The sequence below is a fragment of the Leuresthes tenuis genome, unplaced genomic scaffold (genome assembly GCF_036924035.1).
Source record: "Leuresthes tenuis unplaced genomic scaffold, fLeuTen1.0.hap1 SCAF_8, whole genome shotgun sequence".
NCBI classification, from domain to species: domain Eukaryota; kingdom Metazoa; phylum Chordata; class Actinopteri; order Atheriniformes; family Atherinopsidae; genus Leuresthes; species Leuresthes tenuis.
In genome coordinates this window covers 19,856,834-19,884,269 of record NW_027325362.1, presented here as the reverse complement: position 1 = coordinate 19,884,269, position 27,436 = coordinate 19,856,834, and the positions used below count along the sequence as shown (strand labels likewise).

Below are 27,436 nucleotides of genomic sequence, written 5' to 3'. Positions count from 1 at the left end.
GATTATCCACGGTGCTCACATGCAAGGGACTATTTTCTGGCATGACACCAAATGACAATGTTTTTAATTTGTGGGTAATAAGTTTTCCAAGTCAACGAAAGGTCATCATCCACAGTGAAAAATCTCATTTAGCCGACTCGTATAAAGTTGCTTCAGTTAATCATCTGTAAAAGCGTAGTAGATTAGTGCCAAAATGATAAGAAAAAAAGGATAATTAACTTATCTTTTAGGTCACTAACAAGCAAAAGCACAAGTGACAAGCATTAGGCAGTTTGTCTTAGAAAAAAGTGAGGAATTACTGCTCTACTGACTCCTAATTAAAGAATCTTCTGATTGACTGTTGGTTAAATAAAACAATAAAAACAACTATCAAGCATGCAAACCAGATGCATTCTGAACAATTTAGCAGTCACAGCTTTAGTTTTCCCACCTCTGAGCGTTTGTGTGTGTTTTGTCCTTCTGTTTCTGCAGGACCATGCAGGACATGGAGAATCCCCAGCTCACCTCATGTAACAAGGGAGACCAGCACTACCGCAGCTCCCCCAGTAACCAGTCCTCCTCCAGTGATCCAGGACCGTGCGGCAGCAGCAACTGGTCTCAACAGCCTGGATACGACGGGTACAGGACCAGAAGCGAGTTACTTTAAGACAAAAAGAAATAGCCTCTAAGTAGTCCCTCAGAGTCTGTAATGAATGCAGCTCCAATCCATTTTACAAAATGACAGCAATTTTTCTGCATAAAATGACCAAATCATCAGTGCACCCTTGGCTAGCTGTCACGGGGTTGGAAGTTAATGAGTTTTGTGTATGAAATGTTTCCCTGCATTAATGTAGTTTTCCATTCAGTCATTCCAAAGCTTTGGTTTCATGGTTTCCATCAGGGGAACACGAGGGCTACCTCAAATTTAAATGGACCCTTGGTGAATTAAAACTTGTGGTTTATGGCTGTTACAAGCCAAGCACAGCATTTTTCTTTGAGATTTTACGTTGAGAAAATTAAGTATCACTGGAAGTAATTCTAAAGTATTCTTCCTTGTCCTTCGGTATCCCCTGCTGCGACTCAAGTGCCGCTTAAGAAGCCTACACTGCGATTTTGGAGAAAGCAAGTGGAAAGATTTTTTTTAAGTGATCAGGAGAGATTTAATTCTGTACAGTCGAATAGTACTGGGCTCTGTACCATCAGTCAACATGAATTTTGCTATCACACTTTCTTTTTGGGGATCGATTTTCATTTGCCCTTTATCAGAGTCTAAAATACATCTGTTAATATGTTTGGATATATACAATGGATTGCAGGGCAGCACAACCTGCAGGAAAATGTGTCAGGCTGAGCAGAATCTATCAGAGACCCACGTCTGTGAATCAATGGTTACAGACTTTGACGAGAGACGTAGCTCCCTGCTGCTGTTTTCCTGTCAGAGCTTTCAAAAGTGCACTGAACTCTTTAGGACCACTGAGCCCTGTCAGAGCTGCCTCAATGCAGAACAACAGTCCAGCCGTTTGATCGACTGGTGGAGTCTTTGTTAAAGATAACGAGACACCGTGGCCTCTGTTCATCTGCTGCAACCCTTATTAGTGCTTAAAGATTTAATTAAGACCTGCATTGAAAAATTTGTTCCTTTTTTCTCTTTTGTCAAGAGCAAGAGAGCGCTTGGCATGTTGAGTAGAATGAAAAGAGGTTTCTTGCCTGCGTTGTCTGGCACCTTCTTTATTCTATTATAAGCTCGAGTGATTTGACCTTAAAGGATCTCAAGCTAATTGCTGAACATCTGTGGTAGATCTATTGGAGCCTTTCTTCGACTAGAATACAGAGCTTTCTCTATAGAAAGAAAACAATTTACAGCCTATTTTCCTGTTCTTTCTTGCTTCAGATGTCCCTCCCCTGTCCTCCATGAGCGGGCAGGGGACATCCAGGGAGGGGATGGAGAGATCCGCAGGGAGAGAGAGCCCACTCTGGAGAGGACCAGGTCTGCAGGTGAGTCTGACATACTTTCACTCATGCAGACATGATTCAAGTGCATGTAAAGTCTGGAGAATATAATGTATTGGAGAGCAAGTAAGCCAGGGCTTTCATGATTTATGTTGTCTGCTCACCTGCTGCCTCACTACATTGAGTTTGTTTTCATGGTTCCTCGCAGAGGCCAAATGGCACATTCCCTCCACCAAGATCCTGAACCCTCTGAAGCAGAGAGAAGGAGGAAAAGACTCACCTAACAAGCTGTCCAGGGTAAATGTCACATCTGCTGTAATTTCGCATCACATAAGCTGTCTATGACATTTGAAGAATATTTAGATATTGCCAACTTTTTTGCAAGGGCTTCAATAATGGAAAGCTGTGGGCTTGATGCAGCCTCTAAGAGGGCTGTATTTGCTCTGCCCAGCTCTGCTCTGTCAGATTTGCTTTACCTCTCGTCTGTATTGGATTTGGAAGGGAGGTTAGATTGCCCTTGTTAATGGCCTTTTCAGCAATCAGGAGCCCAATTTGGCACGCGTACGTGGGATGATCATGTTGTCACTTTCCCATCCTCAGCACGGCGTCCCATCTCATCACCATTTCTGGTTGTCTCACACTTTTTTCAGGCAGATTTCACTGAAAGATCGAATATATTAAGTGATCATTCCTCTAATTTCCTCCCTTCTCAACATGACGCACTCTCTTATTGGTGTTATTTTTGGTCAACACTCCTTCTCCTTTCACGCTGGAGGCTTTCAGATATACCGAACAACTTTTCTCAGTCAGTGCTTTCAGCCATCGTTGCACTAACCCAGGCCCGTGGATGAAAAATTCAGCTGTTTTCTCAGTGCTGTATGTCCCTAATGCACAGAGCTTGTCTTTCCAACAGTTTCTGATGTGATGTGATTTAAGTTGTAGCTATGATTTAGCAGTGTTAGAATAGCATGACAAAGAAAGTATGTCAGGGCAATCCTATGTAATTCATAGTTTATTTTTTTAACATTAAGCTTTACTATGAACCCCCCTCACTAGGCGTCTGTTTTTCCAGTCAAACTGATTTGTAAGGCTGCTGAATCACATGTTGGAAACGCTGAGGTCAAGTTGAACTGAACTTTTTTTTTTCCGGCCCTTGTTTATTAGAGCTGAGGAATATAGTTGATGAAAATATTATTCCCCCACTTTAAACTGATTTAGAAGCCAGATAAGATGGATTCCTCTAAATAACTACTTGGATAAAAGAGGCTGCACACAAAGTATGGAACATCCTGTGTGTCGTGCTTGTAATAATTCCTGTTTATTACTGTTGGATAGCTAAAAGGGTAACAGGCCTCACAAAAAAAAAAACAAGCTGTTGCCTCAATCAGGGACAAATGAACATGGGATGCTGCCCAGAGGGTAAACCTCCTCCTCATCTGATGCAGCAAGCATGTTAAAACAACCATAAGAATTATTTGCTGTTGCCATTTAACCCTGTTTGATTTAATGTATTTCCTTCTCCTTCTCCTTCACTGCTCTTGCTCTTTCTCTCTCTGTGCATCAGACGGGTGACAAAAACTCAAGCCACTCAAGTAGCAACACTCTTTCGAGCAACGCCTCCAGCAACAGTGACGATAAGCACTTTGGTTCTGGAGACTTGATGGACCCGGAGATGCTGGGTCTCACTTACATCAAAGGGGCCTCCACTGACAGCGGCATAGACACTAATCCCTGCGTGCCCCCTGGGGCCCGGGTGTTGCTGCAAAGTCGTGCGGGGGAGCAGGGACACCCCTGGGGGTCAGAGCACCATGAGGATGGGGTGTCAGAGGAGGATCATGGGAAACTTTACTTACAGCAGGGCTTCGCTTCAGCTATTATGACTAGTCATGTGACAGAAGGCAGCATTGGAGACCTGAGCGAGATCTCATCCCATTCAAGGTACAGTACAGAGAAAGTCTTTTCCGTTGTATTCATTTCTTTTTCCTCCTAATGACAGCCAAGATTTATAAATTTCCTTTTTGTGGGAACGTATTTAACAAAAACATTACCTTGAATCGAGACTTGGAAGGGACTCCTGTCAGGGAGCACCAAAGCTGTTCTGGTTGTCTGATTTTTTTTTGTTGGTCTTTTCGTGTGTGTGCGTCTGTGTAAATACTTTGTTCTGCTGTGGCTTAATTCTTGTTGGGTCACTGAACTGATTTGCCTGCTTTGGATATTCACACCCTTTTTCATGCTACATGGCTCGCAGCAAAATCCACTGTGCTGGAATTCATGGGTGCACATTCACACACCACAACTGCCAAACTGTTCAATCCATAATCTGTTCTGTCGAACACACACACACACAGGCACACGCACACACACACACACACACACACGCACACACTCACACACACAAAACATGTGCACTAAAGGAAGGTCTGTGCCTGTTTACTGACCTTCTCACCCAGTCTGCTCACTGTCTGCCAGCCAACCGCCCAGCTCATCCAGCTGTGCTGATGCCCGTGGGTGTAGTAGCTCTCAGGCCAAGGCAACACGGAGGGCTACTCTCCAAGCCCTCCTCACCAGACTGCGACCCATCTGGGAAAGAGAAAGGATGTCAGAGAGGGTTGGCCTTGCAGCCATTCACTTCACTGTCTGTCTTTGTGAAATAGCATAAGTATTTTATGCCATAAAGGACTATGTTACACAATCTTTTCACATCACAGAGGTGGTTTGAAGGCATCAGATTTATCCACCCCATTATGTCATTCAGAAATGAGGAAAGAGCCAGCATCATCGTCTTGATTGTGATGCTTCCCACCTTTTTATGTAATCATGTTTGACACCAAAGAGTCATCTGAACAAACAGCGAAGCAGCGGTCGCACATTTTGCAGGGTGTGGCCCAGATGGTCATGAATATGGAACCAGAGTGGGAGGCACTTCCAGCTAACGCAAACTCTAATGACTCAAGTATTGAGGAAAATATTTTACCTTTGCTGAAGATTTTCTAGGTGACAGCGCGATAACACCAAAGCCTGATGTCTTTGTGGGCTTGTGCAGTCTATCTAATTTTGTTCTGCTCACAGATGAATCCTAAGCAGGCAGGAGGCATGAACCGCAAACTGTCCACCCTCATATTAATGATGAAATGAATGAAAGAAACTACAGCATCAGTGTCAACTGGGATCCCTTCACCCTGCATATGACTTGAATTGAGTTATCTAAAGCATTTTAAGGAAGTTAAAACGATTAACAATAAGGAGTCGGTCCCAAGTCTCATTCACACCAGGTAGACTTTGCGACTTTACTGTAAAACAACCAGACGCAAAGTTTTAGCTGCTTTTCAAACTGTAGCTGAAATCATGAAACGAAATGAAGCATTCCTTTAACCATTTGATCATAATTTCAAGGTTCAATTAACTCTTTTAGCACAATTATAAGTGGTTGCCAGCCTACATAGTGGCATGCTCTTTCTTTACTTGTCACGCTCGGAGAAGCATAAATCAGCAGGGGTCACAGCAGCAGATGTCTGAGAACCTGCACGGCACTGGGAGGAAGTGGCGAAAATGCCTCTTTGTGGTTTGAATGCACTGACCCATAAATGTGGTTTGTCATTTGATATTTGACTAAATATTGAAAGGGCAAAGTTCAACAGGGGCACGCACATGATAGACTGCAACTGAGTCATCTTCCAAAGTAGGTTAAAAGGAGAACAAGCTGGAATACACTGTATGCAGAGGAAATTATGTCATCCTGTTTAAGCCAGCAGCAGTGCTCGCCATTCATGAACCATTTTGAGTTAAGAAAAAAAAGAAAAAATCATCTGGGGTTTTTTCCATACATCTGACCTAGTTGTGTGGCTTGCAGCCGCTCACATTTTTTTCATTGCTAACACATGTTTTTGTTATGATTTTAACTTCGTGATCTTGTGTTTTAATTTCCACCCATTGTTTTGCTCACCTTTGAGTTACATTATGCTTTGTTTTTTGCTGTTTGAGCAGTGGCTCACACCACTCTGGCAGTCCCCTGGCCCGTGGTGCCAGATACTGTATATCTGCTGACTCCTCCAAGGTGTACACCATCCCTCAGACCAGCAGCTCAGGGCCAGAGCCGGGGCCAGGGCCCAGCTCGGAGGCCTGTGGACAGACACGCACACAATCCAGTTGCAAACTCCCAGTGGGCATGAAGACGGCTGATGATGATGGTGATGATGATGCCCACAGCACTGAGGGACCTCCCAACATTTCAGAGTGTGGGTGAGTGTGTGTGAGAGAGGAAAGCAAGATGGAGCATGAATGAGATCGTCCCCAAATGCACACAACACCACAAAAAGCTTAACAGAATTAGTTCATTCAGGTCCCAGCTCCCTTGCCATTCATATTTTATTTAGTGCTAACTATCATGCAAAGCTAAAAAAATAATGCTCATGTCATCCCTGTAAAGGTTTTACACAAACATGCATCTCCAGTGTTCTGATAACAGAAACAAGCAGCAGGTGAGAGTGGATGCAGCAAAAGGGCTGGGAAAGTATCATAGATGAGGAAAATCAGCATTTGGTGAGGTTATTTGTTCCCGTCTTGAGGCAGTCAACTGCAAAGAAAACAAAGACAAGTTTTGTTAGCCCAACAGCTTTTAAGCCTGGGAAAGTGAGAGGACTCTGTAATAAATGACCATCACTCCTAAAAGGCTAACAGCTCGAGTTAATGCTGAAATTCTTCACTTCAGTTGCATCTTAATTGCTCAACTACAAATCCATTTCAGTGTTGCTGCGGGCCAACATTAAAAAACTCTGTGTATCTGAAAATAAATCTCAGAAGTGAGATCATGCGGTCACTCTAGATGCCTGAGGTAATGCATCTAATTCCAGGGATGTACTGCGGTACTTCAAACTGGCCACCTGTGATTGTATCAGCCAAGATGCGTGTTAATACCAGGTGTGAACATTGCTCTTGCTGTAGAGCTGCATGCTCTCAGACGTGCTGTCTGGCCCACCCAAAGTGCATAAACTGGCCTTGATTGAAGCCGACAGCCACAAAATAAATAAGCTCAATGAAGCTGCTGACATAATACACTTGACACATGTCACATGCCGTTATTGATCGTTCCTCTGAAGTCAGGTCCCTGTGGATTGCAAAGCTGAGCCTCTAACAGATCAGCATCTCTACTGGGAGCCAAGCAACGATCCGCACAGCTACAGACTGCTGTCACACATTCCACGGAGTAGCTGCTGGAAATGTCGCCCAGGAGGAGGAATTTATTCAGTCGTTCAGCAAACTTGAGAAAGAGTACCCTCCTTGGACGTTATATGAGCATTGATGACTGACAGTGTCTGTCTGCTGATTAAATGGCTCACTGTAGAGAAGTGTTTTTATGAGTGTATGTGTTTGAATGAGGGCGTTAGAAAGCGAGCTCTGGGCATGTTTTGTAGGAGAGAATGTGAAATTTGGCATTGGGAGAAACCCCCAGCTACGGCTCCCGAGTGATTCTATTTTGGCTGCGAAATTTGCTGTGTGATTGATCACATGCACTGAAGTCCTCTTCCTCCGACTTATGAAAAAGCTCGGTAATTCAGTTACCTTCCCCATTGTTTGTTTTTATATTCCTACCGTTTTATTTCATCTTGCGTAACAATGTCTCATGATAGATGTCTTAATATTACTCACAGATATTGTTCTAACATAATGAAGTTTCTCCCCCTTTCTGAAGAGGTTTCTCATTTGCTATAACACTGTATGTGATGCAGGATGTGTAACAATGTTTCTAACCCTGAGCTCTTTTCTCTCTTGCGTCTGTTTCATGTTTCAGAGGAGCAGAGAGCTTGTTAGCCTTCCTTCTCAAAATGCTGTCTGAGCGTTCCAGGTATACAGTCAAAGTCAACCCTGTGGCCCTGATCTAACCCAGCCTGCTTCCCTACACACTGCCCCACCCCCTTTTTTGTCTTAGACAAACACCCCACTCCTGTTTCATGGCAGGTCTCAAGTGCTGGTCCTGTCCTCTGACATGCTGAAAGTGGAGGGCAACCATTAGCTGTGACATCTCTGCTGTATCTTCTACAGAATACTGCACAGTCCTTCTCCAAATCTCTCTTCATATATGTATTTTTTTTTAATGTAGAAGGACAGAAGAAAATTTCAGCAAAGACTAAATCTGTGTGTTAACATACACATTCATACCAGTGAAATTAAGAGTAGTGCAGTTTTAGCATGATACCGTGTGCACACAGAATTCACTTACTGTCCTCATTTCTCCTGGATTCTGCTTTCAGAATAAACCAATTATTAGGACATTTGCAGTATCTGTCTGTGTATTTAAGGCTCGGTTGCCATGGTCCCAAAAAGCTAAAACTAGTGTAACTCTCAGCAATAGTGTCTCTCAGTAACATCACAGCCAGGCCCTCCCATCATCTTGCAATCTAACGAATCTCCATGTAGCCATCTAGCACCCTGCCAACAGTCCTCAGTGTGTCAAGCTTAGGCTGCTCACTTATAGCAGAGGTTTCACAGCCACATGACTCCACCAGCCAGGTCAGTCACATCCTCTGTGCCCTCCTTCCCTAGACACGCTCAGACTCATTTAAATGTTTCCAAACAAAACCTGCTGACAGCTAGTTCCAAGAATACACGTCACCTCTTGTGGGTCCTTCTTGAATCCCTGTTGAACAGCTCTCATGTCTTCCTTTGTTGTTGTGTGGGCACTCCTTTGGTCTGTGGTAACCTCTGTCTAAAACCCTTGTTTTTCTATTTACCTTCACTGTACTTATCTGCACTTGCAATCTCTTTGATACTTTGATTAAACTCCCTTTCCAGCTTCTTGTCCATCCTGCTACCCCATGTTTACCTGAAAAGCATGGAGCAGAGATGCTCCTGATGTCGGCATGCTAAGTTGGATCCTCCACCCTTCGTGTTACTCTGCCAATAGTAGCTGGGGCTACCTTTGAACCCAAGCTGCGATGGCCCAAAGGCCTCCCACGCAGGACGTGGTTCGCACGACACTAGTGATGAGATCTACTCTTCTGTTCCCTCTGTGTCGTCTACAGGCAGCTTTACGCGCAAGAAGCAGCCTGCCGGCTCCAGGCTGCTGAGCGAGATGGAAAATCACTGCAGCGACTTTCAAAAGAAGAATACCGTAAGATGATGCTGTCTGACAGCCCTCCAGGACAAGACAGGACTCGGAAGGTGAGGTCATTGTGCTTGACTGACAGATTGGCTGACTAATGATACAAAGACACAAAGGTGCACGATTTATTATGTTGTGTGTAACACACAGAGAAACTTATTAAAAGTTTGTGTGTAACACTTGTGTAAAGTAACAACTGATACGGTTATTACAAAAAAACCAAGACCTATTGTTTCATGCTGACTAACGGGTGTAGGACATACAGGGCCAGAACCAGAGTAGATAACCTTTAGTTGGTGTGCAAGCAAAAGCAGGAAAACATCTGCTCCCTATCAGCTGGCACTGCTGCCGAGCTCCATAACTGATAGGCCTCTTTTCTACTGACACAAGACCTCTTGTGTCCCCAATGACTGGCACAGTGTTTGCTTGATTTAATTTATAAAGGGGCCTGAGTTTACTCAATAAGATGTCATGGATTAAAGTGCAGGAAGTTGCAGAGTGCACTGATGTTTGATGTTCCCGGGTCCTGTAAACTCTATTAATTGTGTCTCCAGTTCCCTTTACCATCCCCCATCCATTATCTACCAGGAAGCGACCCTGGAGACGTACAAATGGGTTATTTTTGGATGCTACTCAGTTCTAATACAAATGCACTTCGCTCCCCGAGAGAATGTCCTCTGGCACAGGCAGGCCTTGTTTCTCACATGAATCAGCTCAGTGCACTGATTTGTTTGTCTTCTTGTTGTTCTCTTGGCTTGCAGTACAATAAAATACGCCACTTTCAAGAGAACCAAGCGGCAATTGAGTCTGTCTATAACAAGAGCAGTGCACACCGTCATTTGATTCTATTTTGTGTCCCGCAGAGAAGGAAAGCTCTGAAACCCGTACAAAGGTGCCCGCTGCTGATTGTTTTACTCAGAGAGCAGCACAGTCTGTGTTGTAATCACACTCTCTGGTCTGATAATGTAGTGCATGGAAAAACAATCTAAGGGAGAGGTGCATTAGGGAGGGCACTGTGCCCGGCACTCCAAACATACGCACACGTGATCCCAAAGAACACATACTGTTCCTTTCTGGGAGCAGCTTCTCTTGGACTGCATGTTTTCAATCACTAAAATCACTTAAAAAAAAGAATGAAATTACGATAATGACAATGTTGGAAACCGTGTTGATTAATTTCCCATTCACGTTGTTTAATCTTCTGAGTGATTAAACAGAGGGTACAGTAAAGGTAAATGTCCCCTCCGGCTGCCACCCGATGCCAGTCTTTGTGTGGGTGAGCAGGTGCACAGCAGTTTTCCTCGCCAGCCGCAGTGTCCGCTTGGACGCCCCTTTCGCGCACAGACAGGCCATTGTGTGGCTGACGTAAAGGAAAGGCAGTTCACAGCTTATTCTCCCACAACATCCCTCTTTTGAACCTCCTGTGGGAAAGGAAAAAAAAAAAAGGTGGTTGTCTAATACATCCTCCCAAGTGGCGCGTCAATGGGGTCCAGTGCTGGTCGCTGTCTTTGTTCGGCGTGAGCTGCGAGAAGGAAAGTCGGGGGAAATCAGGAAAAATCTAGGTGGATGTGTCAGTGCTGGCACAGCTGATAAGGACACTGCTGTTGTACAAAGGAATTCAAAGCCCTAACAGCGTAAATCAGGGCGAGACTGTCGCCAGCTGAGGTGGATTTAGACACACTAGAATAACTGATAATCTTGCCGGTTTTATCAATATGATATTTTCGCAGGAGTGGTTTCTCAGCAGGCTCAGTGCCAGGATGTGTTCAGAGAGCCTGTATTGATGCTGTGGACAGAAAGAATCATTTCTGAGAAACATTAAGCACTTTTGGAAATGGCTTCATTTGCAGTAACTCTTTTTATTGTAGCTCCAATTCCGTGCTATTTTTGCTTCCCATGATAGAGCGGCAAACTCTGTTTAAAGTAGTTTTCATGAGCGAGAACCTTACGGTGTCTAATCTTGAAGTCGGGTTGGAACGCTTGCAATAAGAGACAATCGTGTTAAGTTAAAGGAAGCAGCATAGGCATTTCTGTTTTAAAGACAGACTTAATGTTTGTTAAATTCTCACCGTGGGATTTGTGGGGGATCTGCCTTTGAAACTGAGATGACTGGGTGTTGGCCTGTGGGGATACCAGTCTAGTGTTGGTTACAGCTGAGAAGCCAAAGGCAGAAATTTACCCATCTGCGCAGCTGCTCCGCGTATCATTTGTGGCCACTTTTGATGTCACTCCTGCTGTATTTATGTAAGCTAAATGGGAGGATGATGGATGGGATTGGTCTTTGTGGTTTTGTGTGTTTAAACAGGAGATCCTCTGTCAAAACTCTGGCCACAGTCATGAAGCACAAGCATCTCTGCAGTTGGATCCTGTGTGATTCCTCTCTGTGCACAGAGGTTATTCCTTCGTGACAATGCAAATTTTCAAGCCCCTGAAGCATTTGTAATTTTTCATGGTGACCTCTGCAGTGACTGTGAAAGTAGATTCTCTGTTAAATGAACTTGTTGGCTGGCTGACCTGGCAACAGTAGTTTTACTACAGTTCCACTATTTATACTATTAACTGCTGTTGATGCGTTTCAATGATTGAGTTGGCAGGATATCACCTCCTTTTACATCATCCATCCATGTGGCTTTACAGTACAAGCTACATTTTTCTCCATTCACACACACATTCATACACTATTTTTTTCTTCCATACATTGAGCTCCCGTAAAAGTCAGGCCCACACATGAAACATGTAAACGAGCGACCACACACAGATCAATATGGCAGAATCAGGCCAACTATTTAATTGACCTTGATGTAGAGCTCTATACAGTGTGCTTTTATGGCTATTCTGGAGGTTGGCTCTCAGTCACACTCAGACACGAATGCCCAAGGGCCTGTTCTCCATATACCCCATCAACGATACTTCAACTGACTGATCCATGATTGCTGATCCTGGTTATGTTCATTTTGTTTGGTCCCTCTTTAAAGTGTCCACATGAAATTCTTTTTACAAATCTCAAAATGAGGGATAACAGAAATCAGAAGAATTCTTTTTCAGAGGGAGAATCCGAGTTAGGAGAAAAAAACAACATGAATGAAATTCCAGGAGTGGGGAGCTTTATTGTGTGTCCGCTGCATCAACGATCATTTTTACCATCTTTTCGTTCGGTCTTTATCTATTAGAGCAACTACCAGCTAACTAAGAACATAGGAACAGTTCAAAGTGAGTTACAAAATTATTCTTTAAGTGGGTGCGTCAGTTATTACTGACTGGGCTCCAGAGCGTCCCAGTTAAATTCTGTTCCTCAAAAATATTCATCTACCTATTTTAGAGGGTGCTGAAAGGGAACTAGCTCCTTAGGTTCATTGTCTGAAATGCTCCTTTTATCATCAGTAAACTAATTGGAATCAGTGGCACGGCCATGGAGGGCAGATTTCCTGAAACAACAGTGTTGAAGTCCACGATCTTTTTAAAATATTTTTACATTTTTTCAGCTCTGAATAAACGTGCTCCCCAGTGATCTGGCCTTACAGATATGTTGCTGTGACAACTAATCCATCAGCTTTTTCAAATAACCAAGAAATCTGAGATCACAGCAAACTGCCATTTTAATCCTACTTAAATGTTAATCCATTAAGACCACATAATATGGGTATATCAGATATGGTCAAAGGCATATTCATGTTGCATCAAGTCTTAATGAGTTTATCCAAATATAGAGCGTAGGCCCTTGATATTTATTGTTTTGCATCACTGTGTACTAAATTTTTAAAAACTGAGAGTTATATCTCAAGCTTGTCTGTCACATAGTGTTTTTCATGCCAGCTTGTGTCATTGCTCCTTCGCTTCTTCTCTGCTGTCTGCGGCTTCTAACATTAAGCTCAGAGACTCCCGGGTTGCCACAGGGGAGTGACCTCTGTCACCACCTCCATCAGCCCTGTTCCCTGTTTTTCACACTCTGTCAGATGCTCCAACTGTGCTCAATCATTTGCATTTTCCTGAGAGCAGAGACTGTGATTGATTCGTGACTCGGCTCCCCGATGTTCTCCTACTTAACCACCAAACTGCCTGCTCATGTAAATACTGTGCCCAGCAAGGGCAAAGCACATGGACAGTGTGTTTGGGGGGCAATTGTAAGAACCTGAAGATCCTTCATCGTTGTTTTCCTTGTTATGACTGTATCTTGACAGAATGCTTTTGCTCTCCCTCAGGTGTCAGCAGTGGACAGTTTGTCACCAAGACGCTCCCTATACCGAACACTGTCGGACGAAAGCGTGTGTAGTAACCGTAAAGCCTCGTCTTATGCCAGCTCGCACAGCTCCATGCTAGATCAAGCAATGCCCAACGACATCCTGTTCAGCACCACTCCACCTTACCACAGCACTCTGCCTCCTCGCATGATCCACAACCAAGGAGCATCCAATCTACGGAGTAAGTACAGACAGTGAAAAAGCAACGCCTACGGTGAGATCAATGTATGTGCTGTACGATAGTAAACACTGAGGCAAAACTGCTTTTAAGACACACAAACTTTGAGCTGTCCTGTCAAAATGCCTTGTTGAGATAGACGGCAAATAGACAGTGTCATTAGCCGCTGGATTATCATTCCTCTTTTCTGGCAGCAGATGAAAGCCTGGATACAGTTGCTTGTTTCAAGAGTCACTTGTGCCCAACTGATACCATTAGCACAACTCAACCCACTCCAGCTATAATACTCAATATAGCCAGCTAATTGGAAGCGGGTGAGGCTGCGTGCTACTTGCACGCTATCTGCCACTCTGTCTGCACCAAGCAGACACCTGTCACTGTTGGCGAGTCTTCTTTTCTCTACTGTTCATCCAGCTTCCTCAGGATTTATACTAGTAAATGAGAGTTGTGATGTGTCCTGCCTGCGTTTCCGCAGGTCTTTAAGATCTCTGACGTAAACGTGCCAGTTTTTTCCACTTGGGTTGTCACATTGTCTGTCATACATAATGTTTCATTCGCTCATCAGTCCCTGCCTGCCTACCCTCGCTGTCCCTCCTGTCTCATTTCCATACAGTACCTCACCTGTCTCCTGCTGCTCTCGTTAGATAGAAAATGGGCTTTTGGAAAGATGTTTTTCTCTCTTGCCTCTCCTGGCTGTCAACCTGATGGATTCCTGATTGTTTTAAAGGATAGTTGAGACCACAGGCTTTCTCTCGTTTCCCTTTACTGAAACAGCCCAATTTGGTAAACAGTGAATCACTCAAGCTCCAAGAAGCTTGGTAAATTGAAAGGAGAATGTCAGCGTCACCTCAAGCTCTCTGTCTCTACCCTGCCTCCCCACTCATGCTTTTCTGAATGCCTCTCTGCAGAATGGAAGCTTGTTTATTGCGTTCTGTGTCTGTCAGGGCTGAGAGGGAGGAAGGGTGGGAGGAACAGAGGGAAGGGAAAGAGATATTGATTGAAACATGAAGACATTCACTTAGACAAGTCATTTATCGCCCCTCAGACTGAGCCTCACAAGTGATTTGCGGAGAAGTTGGTTTAATGTGACTTGAGCATATCATGCTGTCACAAAGATGCAGAACTTTTTTTTGAAAGTGTGATTGTTTGCATCCTCTAGGAAGATTTGCGAAAGGCATCCGGATCAGGGTTGGAGTTGCCTTACTGAGCCTAGATCGATGAAGCAAGGTGTTTTTCATGTGCACGGCCGAAGTTCCATTCTTCTTAGCAGCAATGAATAGTTTGAATGAACTCCCTGCTTTTCCCCTTCTTTGCCCCTCCATTCCTCCCCAACTCTTCCTGTCTGAACACTAATGGCTGACTCAAAGATTAGCCCTAAACTAAACTCAGGCCAGGCTCAGACACTGATCTGAATGCCTGCCTGTCTCTGCAGGTGAGTTTTGGTTCTCTGACGGCTCCTTGGCGGACAGGTCCAAGTTCAGCGACCCAGGCCTCATGCCCCTCCCAGACACTGCCTCGGGCCTGGACTGGTCTCACCTCGTTGATGCAGCTCGAGCCTTTGAAGGTAACCAGCTTGGCTAAAGCTGCTGGCACCTTGTGTAACCCCTACCAGTCCCCCCTCCTGGCTGCTTAGCGCGTACGTGTTTGTGTGTCCGTAATTTATAAGTGCTCACTCGCTTGCGCATGCGTAGGTTTGTGTGAGCTCTATGTTTGTGTCTCCACTGCTGTGTCCAAAGTGCTGGAGGAAGTGACTTTTGGGAATCCCTCTGCTTTTTGCACCTCTGCTCTCAGCCCCTTTTGGTCCCCATCAAGCACGGTTATCTGGAAAAACGAGTCGTCATCAACAGAGATGGAGCCAATTTTCACACCATAAAACTCAAGTCAGCACTCAGGCAGAACTCTTACAGCAGTGCCTTTAACTATGAAGCTTTTGGGTTGTTACTTTTGGGTAATTTAAGATCCCCTCTAAGCCTTTGTCTTGTCTATTAAGTCTGATTATGGTGCACTGGAAGGTGTCAATTACCTTTTTTCTCTCCCTATAACAAATATTTGTGAGTTTTGAGGAATATGGTGAGTTAGGAATGAAGCATTCATTCAGACTTAAGTTGTCCTCTCAAACGACATGAGTTCTGTCAAAACTGAAAGTCTTCTGTTTCCACAGTCTATGAGTACATCAATGCCACTTCGTGGGCGGCATCATCATTTGTTCTTTTTTTCTTTTGCCTAATTTAAATAACTTTTCCACCACTGTCATGCCAGTGCATTTCCCATCTACCATGGAAGCGCTAACATGCCATGCAATGTTTTTCTGCTTGAACTCTATCTGAACTCGGCCACTGAGCAGACAACACAACCAGTGATCATTCATTTGTCAAGTCTGAGCTTCTGCTTTGATTCATTTCCTGCTGGAAAGCCTAGAGTCCATCATTGAGCAAAAATGGCATCAGTGGAGATGATGAAGAATCTGACTGACAGCAGCAAGGCAGTTGTCACGGTAGCCTGTGTAAACTGAAGCCTTGTTGCCGAGCAGAAAGTGGCTCCAGGCTGCCACCGTGCCATGTATGTTCAACCAGCTCTGTGTAGAGCTGGGGGAGCAGGAGGCTGGCAGAGATGTAAAGCATTCATAATCATGTTTCTAAGAGACTGCTCATTTATATTTCTTGTGGTTATTGGCTTGAGGCATTAACAAAAAATGAAAATAAATAAAAATGAAAAACAAACACAAAAAAAAACCCACACCTGTGCTCTCTTGGCTTTTAAAAGTAAAAGCAAATGGATTAAAATCATTTCAGCAACAAAAGGCTTTTAGTGCAATCTCTTAATGTTCTCATTGCATACAGTCCCATATATGTCCTCTGAAATGAATGTCATGTTGCCTCATGATTTTGGTGCGTTCTCCTCACAGTAATCTTTCGTTTTTTTTCACTTTGTCTACTAAATATGGACATCAGGTCATGCAAAAATGACAAGCTGCTTTTCTGTGCCTATCTTTTCCTTCTTAGAAGTCTCTAATCTGTCTGATGCAGCCATCAAATGTGAGGAAGATGTTTATTCATATGTAAATGAAGGCCTGCTCTCCTTTTCCTTCTTCGCCTGAACAACCAGCTCTGGGCTCAACTAGCTTTTGTCTTGGAGTGGATTAGCTTTCATTTGGGGGCTAAATTAATGGAAGGGCTTGCTTAATCTTTTCTATGAATATGCAGATCCTCCTATCTTTAGTCTCAGACCAAGGGTTTGGGAAGGACTGCTTTGTAAAGAAAAGAGCATTACGCCTTAAAACTGAGCAGTCCCAAAGCGTAGCATGCCAAGTTTGGGTTTTCCACGCGGCTTTGACAAAGCTTAAGGGCCTGATATGGTAAAACAAGCATGACTGGTGTCTTACAGCTCGCTGGGATGCAGCCCATTTATGAACCAACAGCTGTCAGAGGAAACTCAGAGGGGTGAGGGCTCAGGAGGAACACCCAAGGGACCGGTTATATTTATAATTGTCTGGAGATGTCCTGTTACCTCCTTGTTCCTCATTGTATGGTTATAGATCTCGCAGTCTGGGAGCACTGCTCTTTGTGGCTTTGCAACAATACTTACACCAAAGCCATTCATTCATAAACCGTAGATGAATCGCCCATCCTGTTGGAAACCCCTACATGCGCCTCTGTTGTTCGGCTCCACATCGACAAAATGATGTCAAAGGCAGATTGTGACCCGTTCTGTAACCTGTTCTGTCTCCAGACCAACGTGTGGCGTCTTTCTGCACGATGACGGACATGCAGCGGGCCGAGGCTCTGCAGATCTCAAGAGAGCTGACCAGGCGGGTGGTGGAGGCGGAGGGAGCAGCGCTGGAAGCAGAGTAGGCTTCACTTGCAACACACGCACCAAAACCCCTGCTGAAAATGAAGATTTATTGTTGGCTAAAACCCCCTGCTTCTAAAACTGAACTGTCCCGTCTTAGCTTAGCATCCGCTCGAGGCACAGCAGGCCTGTCAAGCTTTGGGCCGCGCTTCATGATGAAGTAGTATGCATGAAACTCAGAGTCATAATGCAAGCTAGAAAGAGTGGGATTTTGCAGTTTTTAAATTTGTTTTAGGCAAAGCCAAAGCTCTGGGAAAGGTTCAATGAATTTTTGAAATAATAATTAATTCTGCCCTCATATAATTAAGTCGGAAGGAATATTATTGGTATGCTGCATTCAGCAAGGCTAAAACATGAGTAAGTTGGTACTGAACCTTAACAGTTTCCTTTGAGTCGGAACCAAAAACACAACTTTTCAAAAGCAAAACAGGGTGATATTAATATGCTGCACTGAATTTCCTTACAAATGCACCGAACTGTGTGGTTAACGAGTGATAAGATGTTAAGATGTTGTGCTTCCATTTTGCAAATGCGCTGTCAGCTGTTTTTAGACCTAGATCACTAAACATTTAGTTAACGTGCAAGTTGGTTAAGCTAACATCTACAAACTGAAGTGGACAGGGTCGAGTTTGGTAAACAACCACCAGCTGGTACTGGCCAAACAAATGCGGATGGTGGGGTGATTTTCTGCTTACTGACGGATGAATGTAAAAAGATATACACTTTATGCCACATTTTCTACTTAGACGGGAACACTTTTACCTCACTGTGGAAATATCTGTGTGTGATCTGGCACCTGATTGCAGTTTCTTCCCTTTGAACCATCAGCGGTCTAAATGTCAAATGCAGAATAATATCCGTGGCTCTGTCATTGTTTAGGAAAAATTTCAGTAAAATAACTGTATTTGTTTGAGTCTTTGTCATGAACAAGTCTTGATCTTTTGCCTTAACCTTACTCACATTCTTTTTTGTGTAAACCAACAGAAGTGCCCCATCTACACTCACTGGCAAAGTCAACCAGCTGGAGGTGATCCTCAGGCAGCTGCAGCACGACCTCAGAAAGGCAAGTTCACATATATCACTAATTTCTCAATTATGTTTTTGGCACCTCTGTGCTTTCCTTTTTCACACTAGCAAACAGTGCATGCCTGTGTCACACAGCCTGACAATGAGTAATGGGTGCCCTGGGGTCTGCGTAACACAAACTCATCCACTTAATTCGATATCCTGCTCCCCTTCCTTATTGTGTCCCAGCTCAGTGCTTCCCCACCTCCACTAATGTGCTCAAAACGGGCAGGAGAGGAAATGCACTTTTAGCGAAACAGAGGAAAGGCTGCTTTGCCACTTTAGTGGCTCGCATTTACACCGCGCTGACGGAAGACGGATGTTCTTGCAATAGCGGGGCTTTTTTCAACTTCTTTTGTATCCATTTATTTCTTTTTTACTCATGTCCCCGTTTTGGTTGTGTCCGTGTGTGTTCTTTTGTGTTCAGGAGAAAGAGGATAAGGCAATGTTACAGGAGGAGGTGCAACACCTGAGACAGGACAACATGCGACTGCAGGAGGAGAGCCAGACAGCAGCAGCTCAGCTCAGGAAGTTCACAGAGTGGTTCTTTCACACCATTGACAAGAAACCCTGAAGGGAAGCAGAGGAAGACTAAAGAAGAGGGTTCTCACCCCTCCTGGGCACCCACTCAACTCCCACTTAAGCCTCCCAGATGATCCACAAATACATAAACTATAAACTATAAACAAACCATTACCACCCCCAAGAGTAATTTTTTTTCAAAGCCCCATTTTAAGGAGACTGCTAAGCAACCCTGTGTGAGAGACTTGAAAACCTGATTTGGACCTTTTGTTTCGGGTCCCATCTCTCTCTGAAAGTGTAGGGCTGTTTCGGACGTTAACGCTCTCTTCATCCTGGAAAACAAGGCGTTTGGGAAACCTCCTCATCTCCGGGGCTGGAGAGGAATTGAGAAAAGCAAGCCCTGGGATCCCAAGTCCCCGGGATCTTCTTACAGTAGTGGAATGTAAAGCTCATTTACTGTAGTCAACATTTAATCTACCTACGTAAGTCACGTCAGTCTACTGTACTGTATACTCAGCTGTACTGTATCATACTGCGCACACTGTCACACAGCTGCTTCTGTGCCGGCCTTTACGGACACAGGAAAGTAGGGAGGGAGGGAGGGAGGAGGGGAGGAATGTACTGGACATAATGAAGTGGTACTTACTGTCTGCTTGCACCAAGAGGAATCCTCATGTGGCGGTCTTGTGGGGAGGGGGGAATGAATGTAGCTCATCTGACACCCGTTTTCTCTCTGGATTACTGGTTCCCAAAGTCACAGAAGTTTTAAGGTTTGACGTTTTGAGATTTTGGTTTTTGTAACATTTTCCACCTTTTCTTTTCCTCCGTCTTGTAAAGTAGGGTCACATTGGCAGTAATTATGATGTTTCAAGGTGCTTTCCCCTACACACGTTTGTCAGTAGTTTCCATTCACTGTCACGGCGTCCTAGCAATAACCAAGTGGTAGTAAAATAACTGTGTTTCTAAAACAAAAAAAAACAAAAAAAAGGGGGGGGGAGAGAAAAAGTTAGCACAAACGTGAAGAGTTCCTTTTAAGAAGCAGTTGTATTCGACTTGTATTTATAAAGCTGGAGGAGACTGTGCCTAAAACTGGTTGTAAATGGATTGTTTGTCTGCTTTTAGTTCTCTTTTATAAACACATGCCTTGTCTGTGGCTCACTGATATGAAATCGTGTGTGTGTGAAGGCGCGTGTGTTTGCGTGCGTGTGCGTGTCGATTAGCAAAGCAAAATGAGTTCTTATGCAGTGGTTTCTAGAGCATTAGAGCAAGAGCCAGTGAACCACACTTACAATGCCAAATGTGTTTATTTCTGTACATAACTGCCACAGAAGTGTCTTGTATTTAACACTATTATTTAAGCTTATTTAACCTAAAGTTGTTTATTTTATTAAGGGTATTTGTTTTTCTGCACTAAGGAGAGATAAAGCTCTGTGTATGTTGTAAAGTGTGTAGCTTGCCAGGGCAAAGAAACAAACAAACAAAACAAAAACAAAAACAAGGTAAAACTATATATTTAAATATGTAAATGATGATTTTGGAGATTCCAACATTTGGATGCTGCTAGATTAACAGTTTGCTGGTTTGTATGCTTTTAAAGATGTCTCTTCATTAACCGTCTCATCCTTGGAGGGACGTTGGTCGCTTTTTGTTTTTGTTGATTTCTTTTTTCTTTCTTTTTTTTTTTTTTTTTTTTTTAAATAAATGTAGTTGTAAAAATTTGTGCTTTTTGCAATTTGACTTTCTGCCAGTTACTTGCACAAACGTCTGCTGTACGTGTGAAATTACCGAAGGGAACATTACAACCAGTTAAAAGTGAAATAATACTCTTGAAGCAGCAGCGTTTTCATTTTATTTTTTTTTTATTTTTTTTAATTTTTATTACTGTTGATATTCAGAATTTTGCATCACAAAGTTTTCGGGATTTAAAGTAAACCCTGTTTGAGAAATATACACTCAATATTACTTCAATATTTTACTCAAAATGGAACATAGCAAACGTATGAAATGTTGAAAGTGCAACATTTGAGTTAGATCATGAAAAATATCAGTTTAATGGCAGCGACACCTTTCAAAATAGTTTGGACAGAGGGCAGGAACTGTAAGCGGCGCTCTAAAGATGCAGCAGATCCGTTTTTAGGTCTACATTTTGCAAAGCATCCCAACTTTTTTGGAGTGAGGTTTGTTTTATCGGGTTCTGTCACAGCTTTGACTCGATCTCCTTTGCTCCTCTGAAGTCTTGTAAGGATGAAATTTGATTTTTGCTTCGCTCCTCCTCCCTCACAGCCCAGCAACAGCACCATGAAGGAAAACTCCCGCTGGGACGTTTGCAGCACCGATGCCTGCTCTCCACGCATAGAGCTAATTTTGGACGACGCAGTTTAGTTTGTGCAGGAGAGAACAGGGAAAACAACGTTTTCCATCAGACTTTTTTTATCCGCCGTTTTGTAAACAGCAGGTGTGCTAAGACTTTCCAATTGAAACATGAAACCATAATGTGTTCAGGACTTGTTTCCCTGTGAGCTGATGGGCTTTAAATAAATGACAGATGTTGCTTACACTGCAGGGATGGCAAAAGACTTGCTGAATAATTAATCATAAGCCTTTTTGGGTGGAGAGAAAAACAATTAAATTTGTTTGCTACTTCCTGCATAAACCTCCAGCCCAGCTGCTGAAGTGTGGTCCAATCTGTCTTGCTCTCTCGGGGCTGGTGGGTATGTGACTGCAATGAATTGTGGGTAGAGCTGCTGTTGTGACCGTGTCTTTTTTTTTAATTATTATTTTCATAAATTTGGTATTTTTCTCCAATGAGTTAACCTGTGAGGGAGTTGGAGCCAGTTGCTGTTTACGTGTTTGAATTGTTTTCCTCTTTGCATCACTGCTGTGCCGAGAGTTTCAAGAAGAGGGAGGAAAAAAAGAGCTAGCCACCCATCAAGTGCAGAATATTTAACTAACGTCAGCCTGTAGCTCTCTTCAGGTTGAAATGACAAGAATAATACACTAACATTAAGAGGACATCTGCACATTAAACTTTAGATGAATGTTTCCTCAGTATTCGTTGAACTAAAAAATTGAGTTTTTTTCAGAACTGCATCGCACCTTTTAGACAATATTCCTTATTGGATGCATTCCTAGATCATTCAAGAGAAGTGGACAGGTTCAAGTGCTGAACCAGCACAATTATGTTGAATAGAGTTTTATTATTCATGAGTGAATGAGAGACCCTCATTGTAAACATTGCCATAAGGTTTCAAGCTTTCGTCACCATGTGAAGATTAAGGAGAAAATTAATGCAACTAAACAGAAAAGTTCTGCAAAGCTTGCCAAACGGCATAGACGGTTGGAACCGAAACATTCAACAACAAAAAAATCATTATATTTGGGTCAGAAAAACTTTCCTGGTGAACCACACAACAAGCCAAGAAAAAGAAGGCCCACAAAGAAGCCTGGATGGCTGTGTCTGTGTTATGCGTGTGAGAGCCAACTCCGTGTTTGGCCAGTAGCAGCATGCAGTGATATGAGGTAGTTAATCTACATGTATGTGCGCCGTGCCAAGACAGCAGATGGGCGCTCACACTGGCTCCAAGCGAAAGTGTTGCCTGTTTCAGATGAAGGAGGAGTCCAGGGTGTGTTGTGGACTTTGACAAGCACCTAAAGAGGGGTGCCAAGTCACTTTGGCATTAGGGAGCTCTGGAGAAATACTATTGCACTGAGGCTGGGAAAAGAAGAATGAAATCGCTGCAGTAATGGATGCACTGTCCAATACTATGGTGACAAGCTGGAATTTCATTTGCCCTGCAAAATATGCTGACAAGCAATAAAGTTAGACCAAACCCAGTTGGTTGATGGAATCATTGAACCAGATGGTAAGAGCCCCCAAACCATATTGATATGTAACATTTGACAGTGTCAGCGGTTAAAGGGAAAGGGAAAACGCTGGCATTTCTCCTCTGTTCTGGAGTGACTGTCTTCCTCCGCTGCATGGATTTGTTGCTCGTCACTCATAATACCATGTGACTGGATCACAGTTGTCCAGCTTCCACAGTCCCACAGCAGATGCTCCCTTGCTGTGAGCTCCACCCTCATTGGAATTATGTTACTCAGAATGGAGTTCAGCGAGTCTTAAGCACAGCTGGCACTGCACAGGGGGGAAGAGGGGAGTTTTATTGACTGGGTATACAGACCAGCCTGTGGTTACTGAATGTCCAGTATTAAATATCAGTATCAGCCTCAGCTATCAGCTTCCTCACAAACAATTGATCTGATTTAGTGTTTCTGACATGGAAATGTAAAAACTCTTACACAGCAGGGAATTATTCATATATTTCTTCCTATGCATTATTCATAGAACTGTAGGTGTGTAATCCTTGGCTCAATATCTTGATGCAGTTTTTATCTCTTTTGCCAGAAAGTTGCATGAACACAGTATTGACCACCTCTCAGGCGTTAAACATTGCAGACGATGAAAAAAAGAAGTAAGACTAAAAAGGCTTGTCTTTGGTCTTGCCAGGCATTTACCAAGTCTCAACTGTGTTGTGTGCCTGCGAGGCGAAACGGCAGGATTAGCTCTCTCACCTGGACTGTTTATCTGTGCAGCTCATCTCACCTCTTTGAAATTCCCTCTCACTCTTTGGGGAGCTGCAGCTCACACACAACACAAAAGAAAGGAAAGTAGAGGGGAGGGGGGGGGGGGGGGGGGGGGGAGCAAAGATCCTCCAAACCAGCACAGAGTCATCTCTCTCCCCCATCTGCCTCCAACGTCCCCACGGGCTGTCTCTATCTGTCAGTCAAGTCACAGGTGACCCCCACCCACCCCCTCCTCCTTAGCTGAACCTAGTGAGGGGTGACATCTTATAAGCCTTCTGGTCTCAATAGAAATCAGAAAATAGGAAAATGGGACAAAAAAATTACTTTTCCAAAAGGTCACTGCAGGCTGACGAGCTTCAAATCTCACATCAAGCAGAGACAAAACCTGAGCAAACCTCGTGTGCCGTAGGTGTGAGAGTAGAAGGAAGGCCTGTGCCTTGTCTGCTGGAGCTGTTTCACTGGCAAATTAGATAAAGAGACAGGAACAAATAGATAAGACAGGGCTGCTGAATTATCTTCATTTGCCAAGATGTCCTTGTCTGCTGTCCTTTCAGACCTGCAGCAACAGCAAGCTCTGCTATTGATTCTCAATCGGCTGCTTCCAGCATAAAGAGCTGCTGCTGAAAGGAGGTGGGCAAGGTGTGAGCAAGTGGGCGGTGGTTGGAAGTTTAGATCGTAATCTCTGCTTTGAGATTTTTTTTTCTTAATTCAACATATTGATTATGCAAAGTTTCATTAGTCTAGCCAAGTCCCTGTGGCTAAGTAGAGGGGTTGTCTCAGAGGATCATGGGAATATCGATGTCTGGAGGGTGAATGGTAAGCGTAGGCATGGGGGTGTGTAGTTCTGAATAAATAACAACCCCGGTGACCCATCATCAGCAGTAAAAGCTTAACTGGAGAGGCAATCGATCCTCTGTGTGTAAGGAGGACGTACAGACACACTGAAGGTCAAATGCAAAATGTGTTTGAGACTTCCTCATTGAGTGCTTTGATCTCAAGAATGAGCGCTGCCAGAATGCATTCATCATCAACGGGGCTAACGCACACATCGCTCTGTAAAATAAAACAAACACTGCATCCAAGCACGGCTAAGAACTGACCTGTCATCATCTGCAGGCGGGGACTAATAAAAGCCTGCCTCTAGCCTGTTCTAATGAGTGGAGAAGTAAATGGAGCCATTTTCCAACAATATTTTGCATTTATTTAAGTCTCACAGATCTAATTGACTGGAATCAATATGGGTCAAGCCTCAGGAAGGATTCAATTCATAAGCTTTACTCTCCTTGGCTGCCTCACAATGTACCTCCAGTTTTTTCCATCCTTGTGTCTCCATATGTAGGATGTTACAAAAACAGATGTCTATACTATAAAATGTGGAACAGATGTGAGAAGTAAGTAAATGTCACAATAGGTCATTCCCAGCATTACTGTAAGCTTTTATTTCTATAGTTCAGACAATTCATGCAAACAGGCCTGGAGCACAGAGCCATGCAAACACCTTCTCTGTACTTTGACACAGCAGCGCTTTGACCTAAATATCAGAAGATCTGCTTGTTAATGTGATAAAACTGAACAAGTCTGATTCACAAAAAAACAGCCTGATAGCAGGTTTAGTATTAACTATTTCTATTCAGCATGAAAACACAATTTGAGCAAATGAAAATGTAGCTTAAATTTTGCAATTAATTAAGAAATTAATTAAGAATTAATTAATGTCTAACCAAACTTATGATATATTTAGTGAGTGAAGACTCTGGTTTAAGTTTGGCTACTGAAGTTGTTTCTTATCAAAAACAGCTGAAGCTGTGACAGTAGGTTTCCAGAGATTTGCTCACATAGCTGCTCTTCAGTAGAATTGATTTTACAGTTTGTTTTTTCAGACCTTTGGATGGTCTGGTTCCTGCCTATTTCTCCAAACTATTAACTCCCTCAGATCCTGATCGCTGTTTAAAATCCTCTGCTTGCTGTTTTAATACTCCCAAGTTTCACTAAAGGTTACTGTGCCTTTTGAGACCCCTCAGCTGTTGCTGGAGTTATCAGACAGGCAAGCTCAGTAGCTACTTTTAAATATCTGCTTAAATGGACTTTTCTGGCCTCTAACTTAACTGTTAAGTTTTAACCCCTATCATATTCAGGCTATTAGCACTATCACCTTACAGCAAAAATGTTCCCAGTTCAGATCTTGGCTGAAGTCTTTCAGTGCAGAGTTTGCATGTTCTCTCTGCGGCTGCTTGGGATTTCAAAGGGTCCCTCCTCCCAAAATCCAAAAATTAATCATTGGTATGAGTGTGAGCTCAGCTCCCCCGCAACACTGGAAGGGGTGGAAGTGGTTGCAAAAAATGGCTGTGTGCTGTTAAAGTACTTTGTAACTTTCTTTTGTTTTGATATGGGTTTGGTTTATGGAACTTTGGTCTAAATTATTGCCTGTTATTTACCAAGTTGTCCTCAGTAATCCTGTTCCTGTCTCAGATCTCAGATTGCCATGTTACCAGCTGCCTTCTGTTTCTCATTAACTCACCTGCATCCACTCGTGTAATCACCCCTTCCACTATTTATGCACCTTGGTTCTCTTTGTCACATCCTCTTCACTCACACCTTCCAGCCACATGCCATATCGGTTTAGAGTGCCAGCTCTTGTTTATTTATGAAAGGATCATAACAGCTGTGATAATGGGGCTTGAAGGCTTTTGTATGGACAGATAACTTTTTTCTCCCCCTTTGGCTGTCATTGGAGCAAAGGCATGCTTGACCCATATTTTGACCCAATGACACTGGAAAAATTCAGGCAATTGCAACAACCTGTTGTTTTTTTTCTCCTTAGGGGATAATGAAAATTAAGTCTTCATAAAATCAGAGCAATATGTGTGTTGAAATATTTCAGTCTAGACCAAAGCAATACATAATTGCAGCTAAAAAGAGGCACAAAATCAAAAGTGAAGTCAACACCAAACCCTCGTTCTTTTGTTTTCTCACAGTTTTACAGTGAGGCTGATCGAGGACGAGTCTCCTGCTTTACATGCCAGAATCCAACGTTTATGCCTCTTTATTAAAAGGTTGAAATAAAATGAAAAAAAAACATTTATGAACTCTAATAATACATACAAACTGGAAGATTTGGATTTGTGATTTTAATTAGTCTTCTTAATAGCAGGACTTAATGCTCACTGGGAGCAAAGCAGCAAAATACTGGATGTTGGTATTTTCCTGAATAGTTCATTAACCGGTTCAGTAAGTACAAATTAATGTTCACTTCCTCCACTGCCAGTGACAGCTCGGTTTATGGTGTGGGAACAAAGCTCCACTAGCATACTGAAATTGTAATGAGGGATCCGTCTGAGATGGATTACTCAACTAAACTTTGCCTTGAAAATGACATGCAGTCATAGTCGGTTTGACATAACTCCCTTTCACTTAAGTTTGTAATCAGAACTGATAAGCTGTCTTTTCACATCCTGTCTAACTGCAGAGCAATTACACATATGTTCTCTTAAGGTATATTTAATACAAAGCTCCTAACTAATCCCTTTATAATAAATAGATATGGATGAAACGATGCCAGACAGCATTTGTATTTAATCCATTTAATGCCATAAATCTGCACAATAAGGAAAAGTGTGAGGAATTATTCCGTTCAAAGCTCACATCAGGGAGTCACATTGAGCCTGGCTCTCTGACCCAAGCTATTGTTTTGCATTGATTGCTTATGCTGTTAATGATATACAACATAATGACAGTGAAAGCACTGGCATGACAAAGTGATGTCAAGAAGGACGACCTTTAATTTGAGGAAAACAAGCTGCTCCAATCATCAGATGTGCCGTTGTGTGTTATTTACTCACATACAATGCTGTATATACTGTAGAGAGAACACTACAGAGAACACTGTAGTTCTCTGTTGTCAATCCACCTTTGTGCCTCAGTGGAAATCACTTTATAAAATGTCTCTATGCAAGATTTTTCTTTTTCTTTTAG

At 43.1% G+C, this 27,436-nt stretch overlaps 1 protein-coding gene across 3 annotated transcripts in view; it reads left to right on the top strand.

Moving 5' to 3' along the window:
- sipa1l2 (signal induced proliferation associated 1 like 2) overlaps window positions 1–20,378 on the top strand; it is a 75,822-nt gene extending 55,444 nt beyond the window's left edge. Inside the window, exons 11-21 of one of the 3 annotated variants that reach the window (XM_072391291.1) lie at window positions 472–618; window positions 1,871–1,974; window positions 2,138–2,226; window positions 3,494–3,867; window positions 5,914–6,168; window positions 8,949–9,087; window positions 13,228–13,447; window positions 14,877–15,008; window positions 17,174–17,291; window positions 18,278–18,356; window positions 18,786–20,378. In XM_072391291.1, coding sequence (XP_072247392.1) covers window positions 472–618; window positions 1,871–1,974; window positions 2,138–2,226; window positions 3,494–3,867; window positions 5,914–6,168; window positions 8,949–9,087; window positions 13,228–13,447; window positions 14,877–15,008; window positions 17,174–17,291; window positions 18,278–18,356; window positions 18,786–18,932 — 1,804 coding nt within the window. In that variant the 3' untranslated portion in view covers window positions 18,933–20,378. The remainder of the gene's footprint in view (window positions 1–471; window positions 619–1,870; window positions 1,975–2,137; window positions 2,227–3,493; window positions 3,868–5,913; window positions 6,169–8,948; window positions 9,088–13,227; window positions 13,448–14,876; window positions 15,009–17,173; window positions 17,292–18,277; window positions 18,357–18,785) is intronic. The other 2 variants (XM_072391293.1, XM_072391292.1) reach the window with 2 other exon arrangements.
- The last annotated feature ends 7,058 nt before the right edge of the window (window positions 20,379–27,436 follow it).